The 18,539-nt window shown below is 52.9% G+C and overlaps 3 protein-coding genes across 7 annotated transcripts; 1 reads left to right on the plus strand and 2 right to left on the minus strand.

The window, feature by feature from the left end:
- Positions 1 to 243: 243 nt before the first annotated feature.
- RAC3 (Rac family small GTPase 3) lies at positions 244 to 5,969 on the plus strand. 3 transcript variants are annotated; one of them, XM_087751203.1, is made up of 6 exons: positions 244 to 401; positions 2,716 to 2,787; positions 3,064 to 3,181; positions 3,824 to 3,886; positions 4,375 to 4,534; positions 5,831 to 5,969. In XM_087751203.1, exons 1-6 carry the CDS (start codon positions 367 to 369, stop codon positions 5,917 to 5,919), a joined length of 537 nt encoding a protein of 178 aa, XP_087607329.1. In that variant the 5' UTR covers positions 244 to 366; the 3' UTR covers positions 5,920 to 5,969. The 3 variants fall into 3 exon arrangements, with proteins under 3 accessions (XP_087607329.1, XP_087607327.1, XP_087607328.1); XM_087751201.1 differs by lacking the exon at positions 5,831 to 5,969 and adding an exon at positions 4,652 to 5,770 and having other exon boundaries at positions 245 to 401; XM_087751202.1 differs by lacking the exons at positions 244 to 401; positions 5,831 to 5,969 and adding exons at positions 1,023 to 1,077; positions 4,652 to 5,770.
- Positions 5,761 to 9,168, minus strand: DCXR (dicarbonyl and L-xylulose reductase). Of its 3 annotated transcripts, none has more exons than XM_087751198.1 (8): positions 9,042 to 9,168; positions 8,849 to 8,946; positions 8,553 to 8,707; positions 7,403 to 7,445; positions 6,987 to 7,086; positions 6,789 to 6,823; positions 6,543 to 6,660; positions 5,761 to 6,057 (listed from the first exon to the last, which is right to left on the minus strand). In XM_087751198.1, exons 1-8 carry the CDS (start codon positions 9,097 to 9,099, stop codon positions 5,954 to 5,956), a joined length of 711 nt encoding a protein of 236 aa, XP_087607324.1. In that variant the 5' UTR covers positions 9,100 to 9,168; the 3' UTR covers positions 5,761 to 5,953. The 3 variants fall into 3 exon arrangements, with proteins under 3 accessions (XP_087607324.1, XP_087607323.1, XP_087607326.1); XM_087751197.1 differs by having other exon boundaries at positions 6,759 to 6,823; XM_087751200.1 differs by lacking the exon at positions 5,761 to 6,057 and adding an exon at positions 6,064 to 6,468 and having other exon boundaries at positions 6,759 to 6,823.
- Positions 9,169 to 10,147: 979 nt separating this feature from the next.
- RFNG (RFNG O-fucosylpeptide 3-beta-N-acetylglucosaminyltransferase) lies at positions 10,148 to 18,535 on the minus strand. Its single transcript, XM_009467028.2, has 8 exons — positions 17,864 to 18,535; positions 16,974 to 17,022; positions 16,363 to 16,465; positions 15,823 to 15,976; positions 14,720 to 14,808; positions 14,464 to 14,629; positions 12,991 to 13,076; positions 10,148 to 12,757 (listed from the first exon to the last, which is right to left on the minus strand). The coding sequence occupies exons 1-8, from the start codon at positions 18,251 to 18,253 to the stop codon at positions 12,691 to 12,693; spliced, it is 1,104 nt and encodes a 367-aa protein (XP_009465303.2). The 5' UTR covers positions 18,254 to 18,535; the 3' UTR covers positions 10,148 to 12,690.
- Positions 18,536 to 18,539: the final 4 nt, after the last annotated feature.

Genomic DNA, 18,539 nt, shown 5'->3' on the forward strand with positions numbered 1-18,539 from the left:
TGCCGCGGCGGCGGGCCGGTACCTCTCCCTCGGGGCTGGCGTGCTCCGGGAGCCGGCGGGGGACGGCGGAGGGGCGGGGCGGGAGGTGCGCTCCGCCTTCCGGCGGGCTCCGCCGGGCCTCCGGGCCGGGGCTGGCCCCCGGGAGAGCGCCGGCCGCCGGCCCGCCCTGCAGCCGGGCGGGAGCGGAGCGGGGCCGGCGGGAGGCCCGGGCGGAGGGGCGGGCCCGGCGCGGCGCCCGCTCCGCCCCCGCCGCAGGGCTCGGCTGGGCTCGGCCGCGTTCGGCTGGGCTCGGCTCGGCTCGGCCCCGCCCCGCCGGCGCGGGCTGTCACTGCGGCGGAGTCGCGGCGGCGCCGCCATCGCGGGCAGATGCAGGCGATCAAGTGTGTGGTGGTGGGCGACGGGTGAGTGCGCCGCGGCGGCGGGGCCGCGCCTCGACCCTCCGCAGCCCCGCACAAAGCGGGCCCGGGCCCGGCGGCGCCGAGGGAAGGGAGGGAGGGAGGGCCCGGCGCGGCGGGGCCCCGCCCCGCGGCCCGGGAGAGCCGGCTCCGCCGGCGGGAGGCGCGGCGCCGGGCGGCGAGGCCCGGCCCGGCCTGGGGCGCGGGGCCCGGGCGGGGCGGGGCTGCCCCCGCCTGGCCGCGGGGGCCCGGCCGGCCGCGGCCCCTCGCCTGCGGCGCCGCCGGAGAGAGAGGCGGCTGCGGCCGCCGGGTGAGGAGCCGGGCCCCCGGGCCCTGCCCCGCGCCCGCCCCCCGGCGTGGGCGGCGAGCCGAGGCCGAGCGGGCGCCGCCGCCGCCTCCCGGCGGGAGACCGGGGCCTCGCTGCGGCGGCGGCCGTCGCCGTCCTGGCCAGCGCCTCCCGCCCCCTCCTCAGTTGGTAAACTTGGGTCCCCCCCTCAGCGCCGGTGTGCCGCCTGGGCAGCGCGCGCCGCCCGGCCCTGGGCTCTGCATCCGTCCCTCCTCGTTAGCGGCCTGTGTTTCGCTGTTTTTCATCGTACGAGCGTGACTGACCACAAAGTCCTCCCGAAAAGCCTTGATGTTCACAGGTTTCTCTCATGCCTGCTTTTGTTGTTTGTGTTCCAAGGTGAAATACGTTGCCGTTTCTGATTTCACTGCGTGCCTCTTGTCATCCTGCTTGCTCTTTTCTTTGAGCTTTTCCTATACGCCTTTTTCTGAGAACACATCTGTATGCAAGATGCAGGCGTGCAGTAGACTTACGGTGCTTTGTAACTTTTCCTAGCTTGTCCTGCATATTTTTCCTCATAATTCTTGTTTGCTTTTCTGATCACCACAGCAAGCGCAGAGCTATGGAGAACTAAACACGCTCTTAGTCTTAGGCAGGGACTGGTCTTTCCGCCTTCCCATGCACGCCACCCCCTCAAATACCCATTTGGAGCGAGGCCTCCCAGGCTCTAGCCTGTGGGGGCTAAAGAGGGGAGCAGGAGAAAGAGCCACCCACCACCACAGCACAGCCTTGTCGTGGAGGGGAGAGCAACAACAGGGAGCACAGCGTGTTGGAAATGGGCTTCAGCTGAAGGTTTGCAGTCCGGTGTTTTGCTTTAAGACCAAACTGGCAGTGCAGACACTAAGTGAACTCGGATACCAGAACACTCTAATCATAGATAGGTGTGTGGTTTGTGAATTACGTGACTTCCCTGTTTGGTGGGAGAGAGGCCGCGGTTCAGGAGGCAAGCCGGGCCGGTCAGCGTAGTGGTTCCTTGCACAACCTCCCTGCTCTCCAAGAGGGGGGACCTCATCCAGGGGAAAAGCTGGGTGGGTTACTGTAGTGGCTCTTGCTGTGCTTTGTGTCATCCTGGTGCAGGACTGGGGGTCCCCTGGGGTCTCTCGCTTACTCCTGAAGTCTTTCCTTATGTCACTCCAGTTACAGATTGGGTAGAGGACGCCCGTCGCTGTTGGCTATTCAGCTTCACTCAGGCACCTCACAGGCAGCTTTCCCTGTCACTGGCACTCACGATCTGTTTCTCTGGAAGGTTCTCTGCAGTTCACAACTTTCACAGCAATAAATAGGTTGTTTACACTCCTCATGCTCCTCTGTTCTTACAGCTAAGCTGTTCCCTTATCCTACAGGGCCGACTAAAGTTCCTACGCTTACACTGTCGCCAGCCAGGCCCAGCCCCTGCCAGCTGCCACCACTGGGCTGACCAGTCCCACCTACCTTCAGCAAAGCCCTGAGCTGATATTTTCAGTGATCTACACTGATGCTGAAATCTCTTTCCAAACTGACAGTGGTCAATTTTAAAGTTAATCTTTGTTGATGGATACTTATTTTCCCCCCTTTGTATTTATCGACATGGAATTCCTCTCTCTCAGGAGCTTGAATAATTCTGTGTTGCACGTTTTTTCACCTCACTGTTTACCCGTTTTGCTAGATTATTATGGATGTGTTGAGCCCAGCACAGAACCCTAATTTATTCCCTCTCTTTTGGTTCCTGGAACAAATGTATTTTGCCGGGTGTTTTGCTGAGGCTGAATGGGTGGGGAAAAGGAGCGGGAGAGAGCAGGGTCAGGTGAGTGCTCAGGGAAGGTGCACATTGTGAGTTCAGGCCTGGTCCCTGACAGCTGGACAATTCCAGCCTGTTACAGGTTTGTTTTCTCACACGATGACTTTTTACCTAACCTTGTTTTTGGGTGGGGAAAGGGTGAGTTTTACAGTGCTTCCTGCTGTACCCTTCTTTACGCTTGTCACTCTTACCCTCTGCAGAGCTGTAGGGAAGACCTGCTTGCTGATCAGTTACACCACGAATGCCTTTCCTGGAGAATACATCCCCACTGTGTGAGTAACGGCCTTGGGCTTCGGTTGCTTTTTGCTTTGTATGCACGTGTCGGTAAAAGTTGGTTTTGTAAGTGAGGAGAAGGCTGTCCCAAATCAGAGTATGAACTTCACACGCGAGGAGGATGCCGGTGGTATGGCTGTGTGAGGAGGGCAGGCTGTCCCCACTGGAGCGGCGTTGCGGTGTCCTCTACTGATTCACTGCCCCCCGTGGATTTCGTATAAAGAGATGGGTGGGTCACAAGGAGATTGTCACTGATGGGGACTCTTCCTTGGCAGGTTTGATAACTATTCTGCCAATGTCATGGTAGATGGAAAGCCAGTGAACCTAGGCCTCTGGGATACAGCAGGGCAAGAGGATTATGACCGACTGCGGCCTCTTTCCTATCCACAGACGGTGAGTGCTGGGCTTGGACTGGCTTGTAACTGCTCCCTCTTGGAGGCAGGGAGGCTCCCAAGGACAGCCAGGCTTCTTTCCTTTGAGGACAGTCTAAGTTCCTGCGGCTGTAACCAGAATTCTGGTTGTTTAAGAAGTATCACAGCTGAATTTCTTCTAAGAGATTCTCCTGTTCTAGTCCCTGCTTCGTAATGGTGTTTGAACAGTTACGCGTGCCATAGGGAGGCTCAAATGAAAGGAATGGCGCGGGGCTGCCGTGCAGCCGAGCCATGTTCCGTATTCCCATTCTCTCGCGGTGCCACAGCTCACTGCTGGGCTGCACTAGTAGTGTTCCCCTGGCTGTAGCGATTCCTCCGTGGCCCCCCTACCAGGGGTGAAGCCCACAGCGCTGTTAAGCTGTTTGGGGCCACGGGCTCTTAACATGCAGAGCCCAGTATTGTAAAAGAAGATGAAGTCATACACTCAAAAGTCCATTCCTTCCCTCTGTGAATTAGTTTAGCACCCTTAGTGTGGAAAAATGTCTTACAGCCACAGTCCTAGCTTGTGGGAGGAGGTTGTCCTCTATGAGGCTCCCTCTCCACCCTCCCTTTATTTTCTCTAGCTGTTTCTTTCTACACGGCTGACCCTCTTATTTCCGCACAGGATGTTTTCTTGATCTGCTTCTCCCTTGTGAGTCCAGCCTCCTTTGAGAACGTCAGAGCCAAGGTAAAGTATTCTCCTTCTGGGCAAAGCAGTGGAAGGGAGGAACCAGTGAAGCCCCCTCCCCCACCCAGCACCACACCTACAAGCCCAAAATTTCTGGCAGTCGTGTTTTGATAAGGGAAGGTCACAGTCTGCAGGTTTTAAGAGGAGCCTACTTTTTATTCATGACTTCTTTGCTTAAGTTTTTGCCTTTTTGAATCTGCATCTTAAAGAAGATAAGGGATGTCCTAAAAGCTAAAATGCAGTTAAGGGGAGCACTGTGTGCAGACTTGGCCAGCACTGTGTGTCATGATTCCGTGTCTCCGTGCCTTTGTTATTACATCTGCACCAATCTCTTTCTGCAGAGGATATTCAGAACTGTAGGCAGAAGTAGCCTGTTGAAGCGTTGCCACCATGTCAGATAGTAAAAACCTTGTTCCTAACAGTAAATGCATCCTCACGGTTGCATCTACTGCTATAGCTATTTTCCTTATCATGCCTCTCTGTTGCAGTGGTACCCTGAGGTCCGACACCATTGCCCAAATACACCTATCATCCTGGTGGGCACCAAGCTGGACTTGAGGGATGATAAGGACACCATTGAAAGGTTACGTGATAAGAAACTGGCCCCCATCACCTACCCCCAAGGTCTGGCCATGGCTCGGGAGATTGGTGAGTCTCGTGTGCTGGCAGATCTCCACAGCATTGAGCTTTGTGTTTTGGAGTGGGTGAGGGACAGTATGTCCTGGCAGGACTGGAGTGGTTGAGCTGGAGCTCTCTTTCCCCTAGGGTCGGTAAAGTACCTCGAGTGCTCTGCCCTGACGCAGCGGGGCTTGAAGACGGTGTTTGATGAAGCCATCCGGGCTGTGCTCTGCCCGCCGCCCGTGAAGAAGCCTGGCAAAAAGTGTACCGTGTTTTGAGGGCTGTGGCCTAGGTGCTGGCTCAGCATGTTGTTGTCCTCTGACAGATTGCATATTAGCTGGGTGTTTCTGGAGGGGGCTGGGATGTGTAGGGCCCTTCATCATGTACGAAGTCAGTGTTTTTTAAATGTCTCTTTGATTTAACGTCAGTGTTGATGTGAAGGGGCAGCGGGGGCAGGAGACTAGCTGGGGGCTCTACAGCCCCCAGGGGAGGTACAGTGGGGAAGGCAAGGTAGCTCCTTGGGGCAACAGGCTGTTTTGGCTCTCCTGAACTCCGAGCTGAAAGGGCTGAGACATCCATCCTGTCCTGGAAACACCTAGTTTCAACCTGCAGGTGAAACAGGTGGGGAAGATCCTTGTGGGAGTGGGGAGGGAGCTGGTATGAATGGTGCTGAACAACAAGAGCAGCTGGGAAAGTGGTAGGGTCTCCTTGCCCAGCCTCCTGTGGTTAACAGTTAACAAAAACTGGTGCTCTAGCAGATACGTGCCTGGGACTGTTAAAGAAATCATAACCAGACCCGGAAGGGGTTGAAGTAACTGAGATACGAAGCTGAAGAACTAATCATTAGGTGCTTTCTTGGGTACTAGCCAAACTCAGTGAGTGAAACAGCTCTGTGCAATCAATGTATTTGCCTTTTCATGTGCGCACACCCCAGGACAGCGTGGTGCTGCTCCCTCCCATCAGTCTTTAGCAGGGCCTCCCCCCCCCCAGATCCAGTCTCTGCAGAGCAGGGCTGTGGTTGTTGCCTCTGTTTTGTTTTTTTCTACTAAAGACAGCAAAGGAAGCAATGAGGAGTCTGCTAACTTCTTTCCCTTCCCACTGAAAGTGCAGGCAGGCTCTATGGATTTGGATGGAACAGGGAGAGCTTCTGAAGGGTTGTGGGGGGGGAATAGGGTTGGAAGAAAGACAGGTCCAATTTCTAATCATCATGTAGAGTGACAAGATAAAACCTTATTTGGTGCAATAAACATTCTCCATGACGGCGTATGTGAGCTTTATTATATAGCAGCCTTCTAAAGGTAATTTTCTGCCTCACTTCTCATACAGGTTCCAGCCCTGCTGCCCCTCTTCTCCAGCAAGACTGGGTCTGTGTCATTGGTTTCTATCCAGTTTACATCTATGCAGTACTAGTATGAAAATTAAGGCCAGGTGTGAAATGCAGGTGTCATCTTAGGAGACAAGAAATCCCCCATCAACCATCAGTGAGCTGCCAGTTGTCATAGCACTCTTATCACTCAGCAGGAAGAGAATGCTGTTCACCACATCATCCACCTCTGGAATCAAACACAGAGAACATCCAATGCGCCCCTCAAATTGTACTAGAAAAACAAGCATCCCAAAAGGTATGCCTTTGACCTCTACGTGTAATCGGGGCAGGGAGATACCTCTGCCCCCAAACCGTGCTTGATGCAGTGTACCTGGCAGTGTAGCTGAGAGCTGGACATCAAAAAGTCCTTGTTGTGATCAAATGATACTTAGTTCACAGCAAGCACCTATGCTCCCCTCCCAGCCACATTTATGAACAATAGAGCAAGTGCATGTCACTTGTCCTAAGCTGAGAAGGCTGTAGGAGAGGGGAGATAAGGTTGATTCTTGCCCTGTCCTCATCAAATGCTTCAGGAATTCAAGCACAGCCGTTCAGCAGAGTTGTGACTTTGCCCACAAAAGCAGCAAGGTACCTATGGCTGTGATGTCAATTAGAGGGAAGGCTTGGATACAACAAAAGAGCCCAGCCTGGCAACAAATCCACACCACTGACCTGCAAACTTGCCCAGCGGAATCCGATTAATCATGGCAGCAGATTTCTGAGGGTCGCTCCAGTTAATTCTCCCCATGTCGGTCATAACCACTGTGGGGTTCACAGTGTTTACCCTAATCTGGGACCAAATGCAACAAGCAATCTAACCAGACTGCTCCGAGAGGAGATGCTCGGGTTCAGCTTTCACTCGTTTCTTGCTCCCAGAAAGAATCCTACCTTGTGGGGTCCCAGTTCCATTGCCATTACCTTGCTCAGCATATCCAAAGCACTTTTGGTGGAACCTTCAAGAGAAGGGAAAACCAGGAGGCATTTAAGCGCACAGCACTTGGTCTGGAACACACAGAAGTATTTCACTGCCCAGAATCGGCAGCCAGCAGCTTGGTGGCTGTGGGCCTCCAGCTAGTCAAAAATGAGGGGGGCACTGCTAACGCTACACATACTTACAGTAAACGGCATGGTCCCGCAGAGCACGCTGAGATGCCTGGCTGGAGACGTTCACAATAGCACCTGGCACCCCCTGAGCAATCATCTGCCGAGCAACAATCTGGGGCGGGGGAGGAGAAAAAAAAAAAGGGATGCCAGAATCGTAACAGGAGAAATCATTGTTTCATTCAGTAGGAATCTTGCTGGGCTATTATGGCAGCCAAAAGAGCAAAAACGTCCGGAGGAAGCAAGTCCTCGCTGCCTCCCGCTTACAAGAGAGTCAAAGCAAGAGAGCGAAGGGGCTGTACGCGCCAATTGTCAGGTTAGCTTTGGATTACGGTCCCTTTAGCCCCCACAGTGGGCACTTATCTCCGCTGTGCAGAACAACGTAGTCACTGCTGTTCATGGAGACAACTGCAGTGACAATTCTTCCTCACCTGGGAAACATGAAGCACAGCCCCGAGATTCACATCAAGAGACCTACAAATAAATCAAATTTAGAAGTTACGGAGTGGTTGCAGCCCAGGCCAGAGAGGAGTTGTTTTGGGAGGCAGCAGAGCACAAGTGCTGCTGGTATCTGGGAACCGCTGGTGATACTCTAGAACGTGGGCAGAAATGCCAAGCTGGCTGGCTAGCGAGAGCGATTAGGCAGGCTTTCGGCAATAAACCCTTCACTGGACGTGAGCTATTTAGCGTGCAGGGCGGGAGGCGCGCTCGTGCATTGTCACGTTTCTGGCAGGACTCAGCTTTTCTTCTCTTCGCCACATGTAGTCCTTACTTGATCAGGTTTTTACCTGCTAGTTCTGCAGACTGGCCTTAGTAGAATCCATACATTTTATACTCTAGTCACAAAGGAATCCTTCCTTATAGACCCCCAATAGCCACTCTTCACGTAGGGACAAAGCATGACCCAGCTTCTCAGAAGCAGACTCGCCACACCCTGTATCCTAAAGCTTACCCCCAACTGAAACTATGGATCTTCTGAGAAAGAAAGATGTTATTGCAGTAAGCAAATTTAATTTCCCGCTGTGACAGGTCTATACTCCCTTACCTGGCTTTGTCTTCTCTACATCTGAATTGTCTTACCGACAACTGCCTTCCAGTTTAGCAGAGACCGAGTCGGAGCTAGAATGGATTGATTAACAGCAAAAGGCGCTCGTCTCCCCTGCGCAGGCTGGATGGCGTGCGCACACCACCGTCCGAGAGGTGAAGTGGCGGGTTCTGGCTACTCCGTAACTGTGGAATAGCGTCGGTGCTTTACTTGTTTTCCTTTGGATGTTTACAGGGTGAAAGGTGGTTGCGCAAAGTATTAAAACACAGTAAAGAAAAGAAAGCAGACGTAAGCAGTAACGATCAACAAACCGTTGAGAAAGGGAACATGAGGCATTTCTGAAAGCGTGCCTGTCTGCCTGGTGCCTGTGCACTAGCTGCTTCCTTTCGTAGGACACCAATTTCTGGAACGCTGTGCCGCAGTTTCTGACGGTGGCGGTTTTGCTAAGGCTTAGCAGGCAGCACCGCTCCACCACGGCCCCAGGGCACGGCCCGGGGCAGCAGCGGCCCCGGGGGAGGCCGAGGCCAGGCACTCACCGCTCCAGGGCCGCCCGCGTCACCTCCAGGAAGGGCTGCAGCACCGCCACGGCCGCGTTGTTCACCAGCAGATCGAAGGGCCCCGCCGCCCCCACCGCCGCCTCCGTGGCGTCCCAGTCGGCCAGGTCCAGGCAGAGGGGCTGGATGCCAGGGCACTGCGGCGAGGGCAGGGCGGCCCGGCCCGGGGTTATCCCGGGCGGGGGGCCGGGGGAGGCCGGGGGGGTTCCCCGGGCCGGGGCCGGGGGGGGGGGGGGGGGGTGTCCCGGGGGCCGGGGTGTCCCGGGGCCGTCCCGTACCTCTCCCGCGAGGCTCTCCAGGTCCGCCGCGGTGCGGCTCAGCGCGGTCACGCGGGCCCCGGCCTTGCTCAGCGCCACGGCCACGGCGCGCCCGATCCCTGCGGGGAGACGGCGTCAGCCCCGGCCCCAGGCCCCCGGCCCCCGGCCCCAGGCCCCCGGCCCCCGGCCCCTGCCCGGCCCCCGGCCCGGCCACCTTTGCCGGCCCCAGTCACCAGGGCCCGGCGGCCGCGGAAGCTGAGATGCGGTTCCATGCTGCGGGCGGACTGGGGCCTGGGCGGGCCCGGGGCCGGGGCCGGGGCCGGGGCCGGGGCCGGGGCCGGGGGCGGGCGGGGCCCGGGAGCGGGGAGGCCTGATAGGGCCGGGGCGGGCAGGGCCCGCACGGCCCCTCCGCTTCCCCGGCCGGGGCGGGAGGCCGGGCGCTGCGGGCCGCCTCGGGCAGGCAGCTGCGGGGAGCGGGCCCGCCCTGCTGCAGCCCCCGGCTCCCCAGAGGATGCGGCCCGGAGCCATTTCTGGGCTTGTCCGGCAGGAGACGGGCACGCAGAGATGGATTTTCTTGGCTCCGACTCTCACTGAAGTATCATAGCGAGGGACCACGAAAAACAGGGTTTTTACCAGCTGAGGGGAAGACCTGCCTTCTCTGCCCACTTTTAGTTGCTGATGAGGTCTGCAGGCAGCCCTAGTCTGGTAGTCACTGCCTAGAAAATCACCTGTCACTACATGGGCTCCGCTTGCCTGAGGACCCAGGGTTTCTCATGCAGCACCTGTGTGACACCAGCAACGTGCTGGGAAGTGCAACAGAGGAACAGGCTGGAGCCAGTGAAGAGGTCATAGATAAGCCACTGCACCCCAGTTTACTTCCAGCAACAGCCAGGATGGCAGCTCCAACTCCTGCTTCGCAGAGCTGGCATTGCACAAGAGCAGAGCAGCACAGACAATTATGCACCCTATTAACAGGTCTGTCTGTAATACTGCCCAATTCAGACATTGCTTTCTGAGGACTCATAAATTTAAGAGCTCCTGTAGCATATTTAGTAAGTGTAGAAACAGAAGAGGAAAGTGCTGAGACAAGTTTACAATTAACTTACTCCTCATCTCCATTCCTTTACTCTGTTAATCATCATCTGCAAGGATTCTTCTCATCCATATTTGTTCCTCTGCACATCAGTCATCTCACTCACATGCTTTCTGGCCATTTGGCATCACAACAGCCTGACAGGAGGCTGTCGTTTTCTAGGTTACAGGGTTTACGGTCCATTTCTGGTGTAGAGAACGCGTCAAGAAACATGACAGAACACAGTCTTCGACATATTTAAATATTTATTTTGTAGAATCACTTTATGTATGAGACAGTAGTTTGATTAAGAAGCTGCATCCCAATATATCCACACAGCCTACTGTATAGTCAACACAAGAAACCTTAAAAGAAGCTTGAACACGTTGAACAGTTCTGTATTGCCGTGCCGGAGAACGCGGTCCTTTTTCAGTTTAACAAACACCCGGCCAGCTCAGAGCCTGCTGCCTCTCTGGCACACCTAGTTTAGGGTGACCAGTGACTGCACTGTAAAACTGCTGCTGCTGAGTTTTGCTGCCATCCATATGAAGTGGTGTCATTTTTGAACTGCAGTTTGCCACATAATCACTACCCAGTCCGTGCCGTCTGTGAGATCTCACAAGAGGCTGCTGCCAGTGGAAGAGGAAGAAAAGCTCCAACAGAAGAGTTCAGAATCGGTGTTTGAAGACAAAATCTCACCAAGAGCTCGTGAAGTTTCACAGCCTTCTGCTGCAGGAGGTTGAAAACAAGAACCTAACAAGCATTTAAAAAGCAGATGCCAGGAATCTCCAGAGCTATGAATGACAAATCATTAAACCATAGGACGCCTCAGTTCTAGTGAGCAGAAGACCTAATCAAGAGGTAGCACGCACCACAACCTACTATTCCACAAGTCCTCCTCTGTTTTCTGTAGCAGGCTGTCAGTGTCACAGCTGTACCGGTTACGGAACAGCCGCCGTGCTCGCCAGGCTTTGATCCGGTTCCCTGCAGCATCCTTATTCCCATACCTCACAGTCACCTTAGTAGACATGGAGGAAAGGAGAAACTTAAGAACGAGGAGCAGGACTGTAGCAAGTAGCAGTCAGCTTGTTTGCTCCTCAGTGGAGTTAATGACAATTAACAGAGAGGACAACGTGCCCAGGTGAATGCTGAAAGGTTTGTGTTAAAACCAGAGGGCAGGAAACAGCGTATGTCAGGAGGCTGACACCTCTGCCAAGGTTCATACTTGAATACACTGCAGGCGTTTGCCCACATTATACCGCTTTACAAAGGGCAGGAAGTTAAGCAACTCGCTGAAGTCCACAGTACAGCCCAGCACAGCTGGGCCGAAATCTGAAACTTTTGCTAGGTCCACATTCCAGCCGTTAATCATAGGTCCAGGTTATACAGCGTCATTCTAGTATTCTCTCCTTAATTCAGCCTCAGACTCTAGCACTAAACCAGCAAGTATTTTCTGAAGAGTTTGTGAGAGTAAACAGTAGTTTTGCAAAGCCATTTTTTATGCTGTTCTTCATGCCCGGTAGGGATTGCACATGGCCAAAGCCTGGGCTAACAGAAAAGTCAACATATGGAGCCCCATTTCTTCCACTTCCAAAACTAAGCTTACTTTATTTAAAAAGCAGCAGCAGGTGATACTGCTACAGCATTGAACTTCTGCCTCTGTGGGAGCGTGCCATCTCCTTTTAGTCATCGCATGAACTATTTATTGAAAGATTAAGAAGTAGAGTAAAAATAAACACTGATCTAGACCTTAAGGTAATCAAAAGATTCTCTGAAGAAGCTGAAGTGGAGTAACCACAGTCATACCATTAAAGGCCCTCAAACGACACCATCAAGAACTTCCCCGGGGCACTGCAGCTATCTAGCATTCCTCCTCCCTCGCAGACAGCAAAAGACACAGCACAACTTCAGAACCAGGGCGTGTTTCACCAGCCAGTGAGCATGCTCTAGCTCATACAACCTGCTGTGGGCAACGCAGGAGAAATGATTACCATCTAGTCTGGCAAATATTTCTTCAGTATCAAATATCAAGGGAATAGTCTTGGACCTGGCAGACCACCATCATAATCAACAACCACTGCAATTCAGCTGGTAAGAGAGCCAAGTCTGACAATCACCTCCATGGGAGGTACACACGGACTGCAGGGGAGAATGTGCACGGTAAGCAACTCTTATCCAGCCCTGAGTAAGCTTACCCTTACACAGGGTTTTCCCATGACAAAGGCTTTCAGCCTCGTTCACCCTAGCGATTCCAGGATTTCTGGTGTTTACGAACAGACCCTGTTCTGGCCCACAAGTGGAGTTTTAATACGGCAGGCCACAGCAGCTCTTAAATAATTCCGATTCCCAAGAAAGACGAGTGAAAACTTCCCCTCTCTTGTCACCATGGGGACTACAGTCTGCTATAGCACTCCAGCTTCAAGACAACGGCCTCTAAAAGCCTCTAATGCTATCGTTCCAAGTACTGCATTTGCCTAGGATGTGTCCGAGCACAGATTCACCCGACATCAGACAGACGTGTGAAGTGACTCATACGCATATGACTGTGGTCATTATATGAAGAGCCACTGGACAAAGGAACAAGGATTCTTCTTGGAATGTCCCAGGCTGCAGCTGAACAAACCACACCTTCTTGCTTTTGTAAGTAGAGTCTGCCTACCTCCTTTGCAGATACCTCTGGGTGTCTCCCAGAAGAAGGAAAAACAAAACAAAACAAAACCCCAAAAAGTCCACCACAGCTCCTGTCTTACGCAAACTAGGCAAGATACAGGTGTCAACGACTGGTCGAGAATTATGACATCTTCTTAGCAGGGCACCAAATAGTGTCAGGATAGAGCAGACAATGGACAGATTTAAATCTATGAAGAAAAAAAAAAAAAAAGAAAATATCAGACTGGAATTCTCCATAGAAGGAACGTACTAGCATTGAATGCGCAGCAGTCTCAGAGCAGAGAGGGTGGGTCTACCCGCCTCTGGCACAGCAACAAGCGCTGACATGAGAGAATAACCCCATTAGTGGGCTTGATCATCATCTCACAGTTGACAAACACGAACAAGGCTGGGAGATCTTGCTTTGGAAGTGGACACTCACCGGGTTGGATCTTGCTGAAGGCCAAACACTCCTCCCACACTCACAACATTGTGTTTGTTCTCAGGGTCCCCATAACTTAGGGTTACCTGTAAAAGCAAATAAATATTCGGAAATTGTTACACTAATGCAGAAAACCAGAGTGGATTATTAATGAGGCATGAAGAAAGACTCCAAGGATCCTGTCTGATCTGAACGGTGGATTACATTTGAAAAAAATGCATCGCTTCTGTCAGAACTAACCACTATCGGCACTGAATGGCAGCTATCAAACGGACCACCGCTCATCTAACGGCAGCGCGGGAGAATAAACAAAGGAGCTGAAGGTTGCATTGCCCTGAAGGACAAGATGAGTTACAACTGTAAGCTCTGTAAGGGCATTAATCCTGCTGATGTCTGTACCTTCACTAAATAACGTATGTTCATCCTCACTGGACACTGCCTGAAGCCTGCAGTAGCAGTGTCTTAGCACAGTGGGAAAACAGAAACACTTGGATGTTAAATGGCATGCCAAGGACTGCCGTGCGACACACCTGGCAACAAAATTTAGATCTCTGGAACCCCAGTTCAGCGCTGTTCTTCCGCACAAGCACTGTATTAAGAAATTCTCAGGTGCCAGATACAAGACGACTTACATTTTCTTTCTAATTGTAGATTTCCTGGATTTGGGGTTAGCTGTTACAGTCTCGGGAAACAGTGATCACCAAAGAAAGGCTGTCTTCGGCCTACAGTTAAATTCACTAATACGAAGGAGATTACATCATGCTGGAATTTGGCCCCAAGTGTACATTTCTGCTGCCTAATACAATTGCCAGGAAAATATAACCAAGCAGTTTATAGGGGCAAAACCACACTCTCGTTTTTTTCATGGTGCTAAACAGTAAGAGGCAGACAAAGCTTCTGGATAGCCTTATAGCTCCATCTACTGCCCGTGAGTAAGAAGGTATCCCAGCAATTAAAAAAATACTTGATTTTTCCTAAGAAACACTGAGTAAGTTTCTTGAAATTTGGACAAGTTATTCTTAAAAATGATCAAACATTTAACTGTGTCTTAGTTATTGCAGAGGTACTTGCTATAGCTGCGACAACAGTCTTTTTGAACAGCACGAATTAAGACTGAGGCTTTGTTAGGCAAAGGCGGAAGTACTTTCTGACATGGCTGGCAAACTAAATATTGCCTCCTTCTACCCTGGCTGCTTCCGTGACTCATGGGAAGTCAGAGTTTAGAAGGAGATGGGGAACACCATATTTGGGCTCTAACGTGGCAGAATGTGTCCCCAAAGGAGAAGACAGCTATATCACCCAACTGGCTAGGGTGAAAGTATGCTTTTTACCTAAATGAAGGAACTGGACAGGACACAGCTCTGAGCGAGTCTGCAGACATCCTTTGCTCAAGACTGCCAAGCCTACGGAGAGTATTCTTTCTGATCAGATTGAGGTGTAATTGTAAGAAAAGAACATGAGGCTTAGCCCTACCTGCTGCAGCACAGACTCGCCTTGTAGTCTCTGCAGATTTTCCAGATGGGAATGGAACAACGGGCTGTGCAGCAGCTTCACCTCCAGCAGCCCTTCGATGATGTAGCCAATAGTGCAGTCGTCAGGAAGACGCACTCTTTCTGCAGTACTGATGAAATTACCTAGGCTGTGAGACAGAGCGTAGGAGACGAGTTGAAATACGCTTCAAAGCCTACCAAACACATCCTGGTGGAGCTCGGCTAGGAACAGCGCATACCTGGCCCAGGGACTCATCTTCAGGGCAAGACCTCTGCTGATACAGAACCCTGCTCCACCTGTGGCAAACCAGAATTTCACAGTTGTCTTCTGAAGAGCAACAAGAAAAACACACAGTAGTTACTGATAATCACCTTTTTCCATTTGGCTGGGCAGGGAAGGGAACGTGAGGTTCTACTGGATATCACAGACTACATTTGAGTCGGAACAAGGCTATAGATTAATTCCTATTTCTTTTGGCTGCTGAAAGCCCCACTAGGTGTTCTCTCAAAGGAAACTCTATCCTGGAACTGACAGCAGGTGAACCATCAAGTTAGCACAACTGAAGCAGCACACACAAAATGTGGGAAACTACAGTCCCGCTCCTACCCCATTCCGTCTGTCCCCTGGTCATGCGAGCCAAGGGGCACAGCCAGCTCAGCGTTCCTGAGGAAATCAAAGGTGGTTCCTTAGTCACTTGGCTCCAGGTCCATGGAGACTATTTTGTTGCGCAGAGTTTTCCCTAATAAGCTGCTTTGTAAATGACTTTCTGGCCAGTGGACTGATTTATCTTTAGGCTCGTCAGTATAGGCGACCTGGTAAGAACTTGTCCTTTAGCACATGTATCTTGTGACTGAGATATGTTTGCTTCCACTTCTTGGAAACCTAGTAACCACTAAGTACGGGAAATGCCGTATATACCCAGAGAGCCTCTGTCACCCATCTGAGGTTGGTTCAAGATGATGACGATGTGATACTGCTCTCAAAACAAACAAACAAAACCTCCAAAACAAGGAACACTCTCCCCAAAACCACTAAAGGAAAAGGAAGAGTCAAGGTGGGGAGGCCCTACTCACCTCAGCGTGAGGGAGATCACCAACGTACGTGAGTCAAAGAAGAGACACAGACAACCACCCAGGAGACAAACTCTATTTTACATATGCATATGAGGTCAGATCAAAGGTTCATTTAACCCAGCACCCCTGTCTCTGAAAATGAGCAGTGCCAGGTTCATTGCTCGCAGATGAAATCACTTGTTTTTATGGGGGAATCCTATGAACTCTCAAAGTTTTAAAAGCTTAGAAGGTCAGGATGTGTCTCAGACTAACTGCAAGGTTTGCTTACTGATCCATCGCTCTGGACATGGTCAGCTGCTTCAATGGGATGGTCCAGACTGGGTCGCCCCACATAGACATCCTGGCTGTGGGAGAAGGCAGATAAGAGACGCAGGAGGGTCCGAGGGTTCACGTAGTTGTCATCGTCCACATGGCAAAACCATCTTCGAACCAAACAAAATGAGAAAGTTACTGCAGAGCAGTGACAAAGAAATGAGTTATAGGTTTACAGCTGGGTCTTAGTCTTTCAGGCTTGGAGCAGAAAGCATTTCCCATTGTCCTGAATTACAGAATTTGGAAGCTGAAATCACCCACAGATCCTAATTCTGGAAAGAGGCTGAAATTAATAACCCCCTTTAGATTATCATCCTTTCCACCTTTTAGACGACGCTTGTTTATAAACACGGCTTCACACTGTGCTCCCTTCCCTGCGTTCATCACCACATTTTAGCTAAGACTGCATTCCTTACTGGAGCAGAGGTTACTCAAGTTTCCTGTGAACACAGAACTGGAAGAAAAAAAGTCAATCAGAACAACGTGTTTCACCTACTTTTGCCCAGATTCCAGGAATTTATCATATTCCACAGACATCTTGCAGCAGAGAGCTTGCCGGGTATGGACAGCAGAACAGTTGGTGTTGATCATATGATCCCCTAGAAAAATAAAGATCAGCCCTTTCAGGTTTGAGAAGCATGTGTAGTCCAAAAGGGACTACAAAAGAAGAGCACATTTGGCACTAATGCTGTACATCTGAAGTGCATATGGTGCACACACGGAGAGTAAACTGCAGGCCAGGCAGGGCTCACGGGTTATGCACGTGGCATGCAAGCTGTAGAGTACATAAAAACGTGTGAGTGCAGGGTGTACAAACAGTGCCATAAGACTGTACGCAACGGAAACACCTACTGTAACTGGACCAGACATACTTAAGCTTACTAACAGGTGCAAAGGTGAACCCCGTATTCAGGAAGTTCCAGGCATCTTGTCCAGGTGGTAAGTAGGAACAGCATATTCTCCTGTGAAAGGAGAAGTTTTCTCCATTTTCTCCATCTTAATTTCCCTAATTGCTTGTACAGCATGAAATAAGGACTTCTAGGGAAAGTATGACAGAAACGAAACTCAATTATAACAGACAGCATGCACCTACGCTCCACAGCTTACCTGCTTTCAGGCGTAGCTCCCGATCCTCCCAGTCTGTGAATATAAACGTCTGTGGGAGACAAAAATGGGTTGGGAGAAAGGTGTGTCCACATTTGAGAATTTCAGAAACTAATTTCAACTTTGCTCAGTTGCAGTCAGAAATCGGAATGTTTTGTCTGGTTCGTTTATTTCACAGTAGCCATTGGGAGCAGGGAGAACCCCAGCAACTTCAGCCCTCGCCTTACTTGACAAGTTTTTGCATTGCAAACGAGAAGAGTCTCATTTCAGTGGAGCATCCAAGATTTTACTGTCCTCATCTCAAGGTACAGACAACCCATTTCCAGATAGGAACGACTGTCTTTTTTGGTAGTACCTCCCTCTGCAACTTCATGTCCTCTCTCTGGCTGGGAGTCACCCACAGCTGTTAAGCAAGCTAAAGGCAAGCATGCAAGTCAGGGTGGAAGGTGCCAGGTGGTAACACTGTCTCGTCCCAACTGCTGGACAAAATTGTGTTAATATGCTTGAACATACTGAAATTCCCAAACAAGGGAACAAATTCTATGTCGTTCTATGGAAAAAACTAAGTCGCTGAGCTACTTAGTCCAAAATATCAGCGTAGACGCATCAGCTCTAGGGATCTGTCACGATCACGTAGTGTTTTCCACAGTCGCACAAAAGTCAGCAAAGCGTTTCTGCTTGGGCCACCGATCCCAGACCGCAGGTCATTAGCTCAACCGGCAACGCACTCGTCTGGCGGTCGGCTCAGACAAACCGCTGAGACAAGGCGACCTCCCTCAGCCCCGCAAGCAAAGCCGGGTTTAGCGCAGGCAGGGAGAAGCCGGGCGAGAAGCAGCAGCGGCTGCCGGGGAGGGAGGGAGGGAGGCGGCCGCGGGCCGCTGGCGGGGCCTCACCTGTCCCCTCGCCCGGGAGATCCAGGTCTGGAGCAGCAGGTCCAGCCGGCTCCTGTGGTACTTCCTGGTGGTCTTCACCGCGATGAAGATGTCCTTCAGCTCCAGGCTCTCCCTGGCCGGGCCCCCGGCGGCCCCGGCGCGGCCCCTCCGCCCAGGCTGCGGGCTGCCAGCCGGGCCCCGGCCGCCCGCCTCCCCGAGCGACCCCGCCACGCCGCTCCCCCCGGGGCCCGCCCGCTGCGGCGGGGGCCCGCTGGGCCCGGCGGCGGGCGGCGGGCGGCGGCGGGGCGCGGCGGGGGGCTGCCCCCGCGGCAGCAGGAGGAGGAGGAGGGCGGCGGCGCTGACGGACAGCAGGAAGCAGGCCTTGCGCAGCCCCAGGCAGGAGCCGCTCATGCTGCAGCCCCGCCGGCCCCCGCCGCGCTGCGCGGCCGCCTCATGGCCCCGCGAGCGGGCGGCGGCAGCGGCCGGACCCGCTCCGGGAGGCGGCGGCGGCGGCCCCCGCGGCCGGCGGAGGGGAGCGCCCGGGCACCCCAGGCCGCGCTAACCCGCGGCGGGGAGGCCGGGCCCGGCGGGCGACGAGAGCCCCGCGCAGTCCCGTCCCGTCCCGTGCCGTCCCGCCCCGGCGGCTGGTGCGCCGAGGGGAGAGGCGAGGCCAGGCGGGCCGGGCCGCGGCCCCTTT

Source organism: Nipponia nippon, unplaced genomic scaffold, assembly GCF_047370975.1.
Source record: "Nipponia nippon isolate SJK-2023a ecotype South Korea unplaced genomic scaffold, ASM4737097v1 scaffold_14, whole genome shotgun sequence".
Taxonomy (NCBI): Eukaryota; Metazoa; Chordata; class Aves; order Pelecaniformes; family Threskiornithidae; genus Nipponia; species Nipponia nippon.

Coding starts and splice junctions, on each gene's coding strand:
- DCXR (XM_087751197.1), bottom strand. CDS start 9,099: ATGGAACCGCATCTCAGCTTCCGCGGCCGCCGGGCCCTGGTGACTGGG. Junction 7,446..8,552: donor ACGCGGGCGGCCCTGGAGCG/GTGAGTGCCTGG, acceptor ATTTATTTGTAG/GTCTCTTGATGTGAATCTCG. Junction 6,058..6,542: donor TCCGCTGGGCAAGTTTGCAG/GTCAGTGGTGTG, acceptor GTTTGATTCCAG/AGGTGGATGATGTGGTGAAC.
- RFNG (XM_009467028.2), bottom strand. CDS start 18,253: ATGAGCGGCTCCTGCCTGGGGCTGCGCAAGGCCTGCTTCCTGCTGTCC. Junction 14,809..15,822: donor ATGTCCAGAGCGATGGATCA/GTAAGCAAACCT, acceptor GTTGCTCTTCAG/AAGACAACTGTGAAATTCTG. Junction 13,077..14,463: donor GCGAGTCTGTGCTGCAGCAG/GTAGGGCTAAGC, acceptor TTGCTTTTACAG/GTAACCCTAAGTTATGGGGA.
- RAC3 (XM_087751201.1), top strand. CDS start 367: ATGCAGGCGATCAAGTGTGTGGTGGTGGGCGACGG. Junction 3,182..3,823: donor CTCTTTCCTATCCACAGACG/GTGAGTGCTGGG, acceptor ATTTCCGCACAG/GATGTTTTCTTGATCTGCTT. Junction 4,535..4,651: donor GGCCATGGCTCGGGAGATTG/GTGAGTCTCGTG, acceptor TCTTTCCCCTAG/GGTCGGTAAAGTACCTCGAG.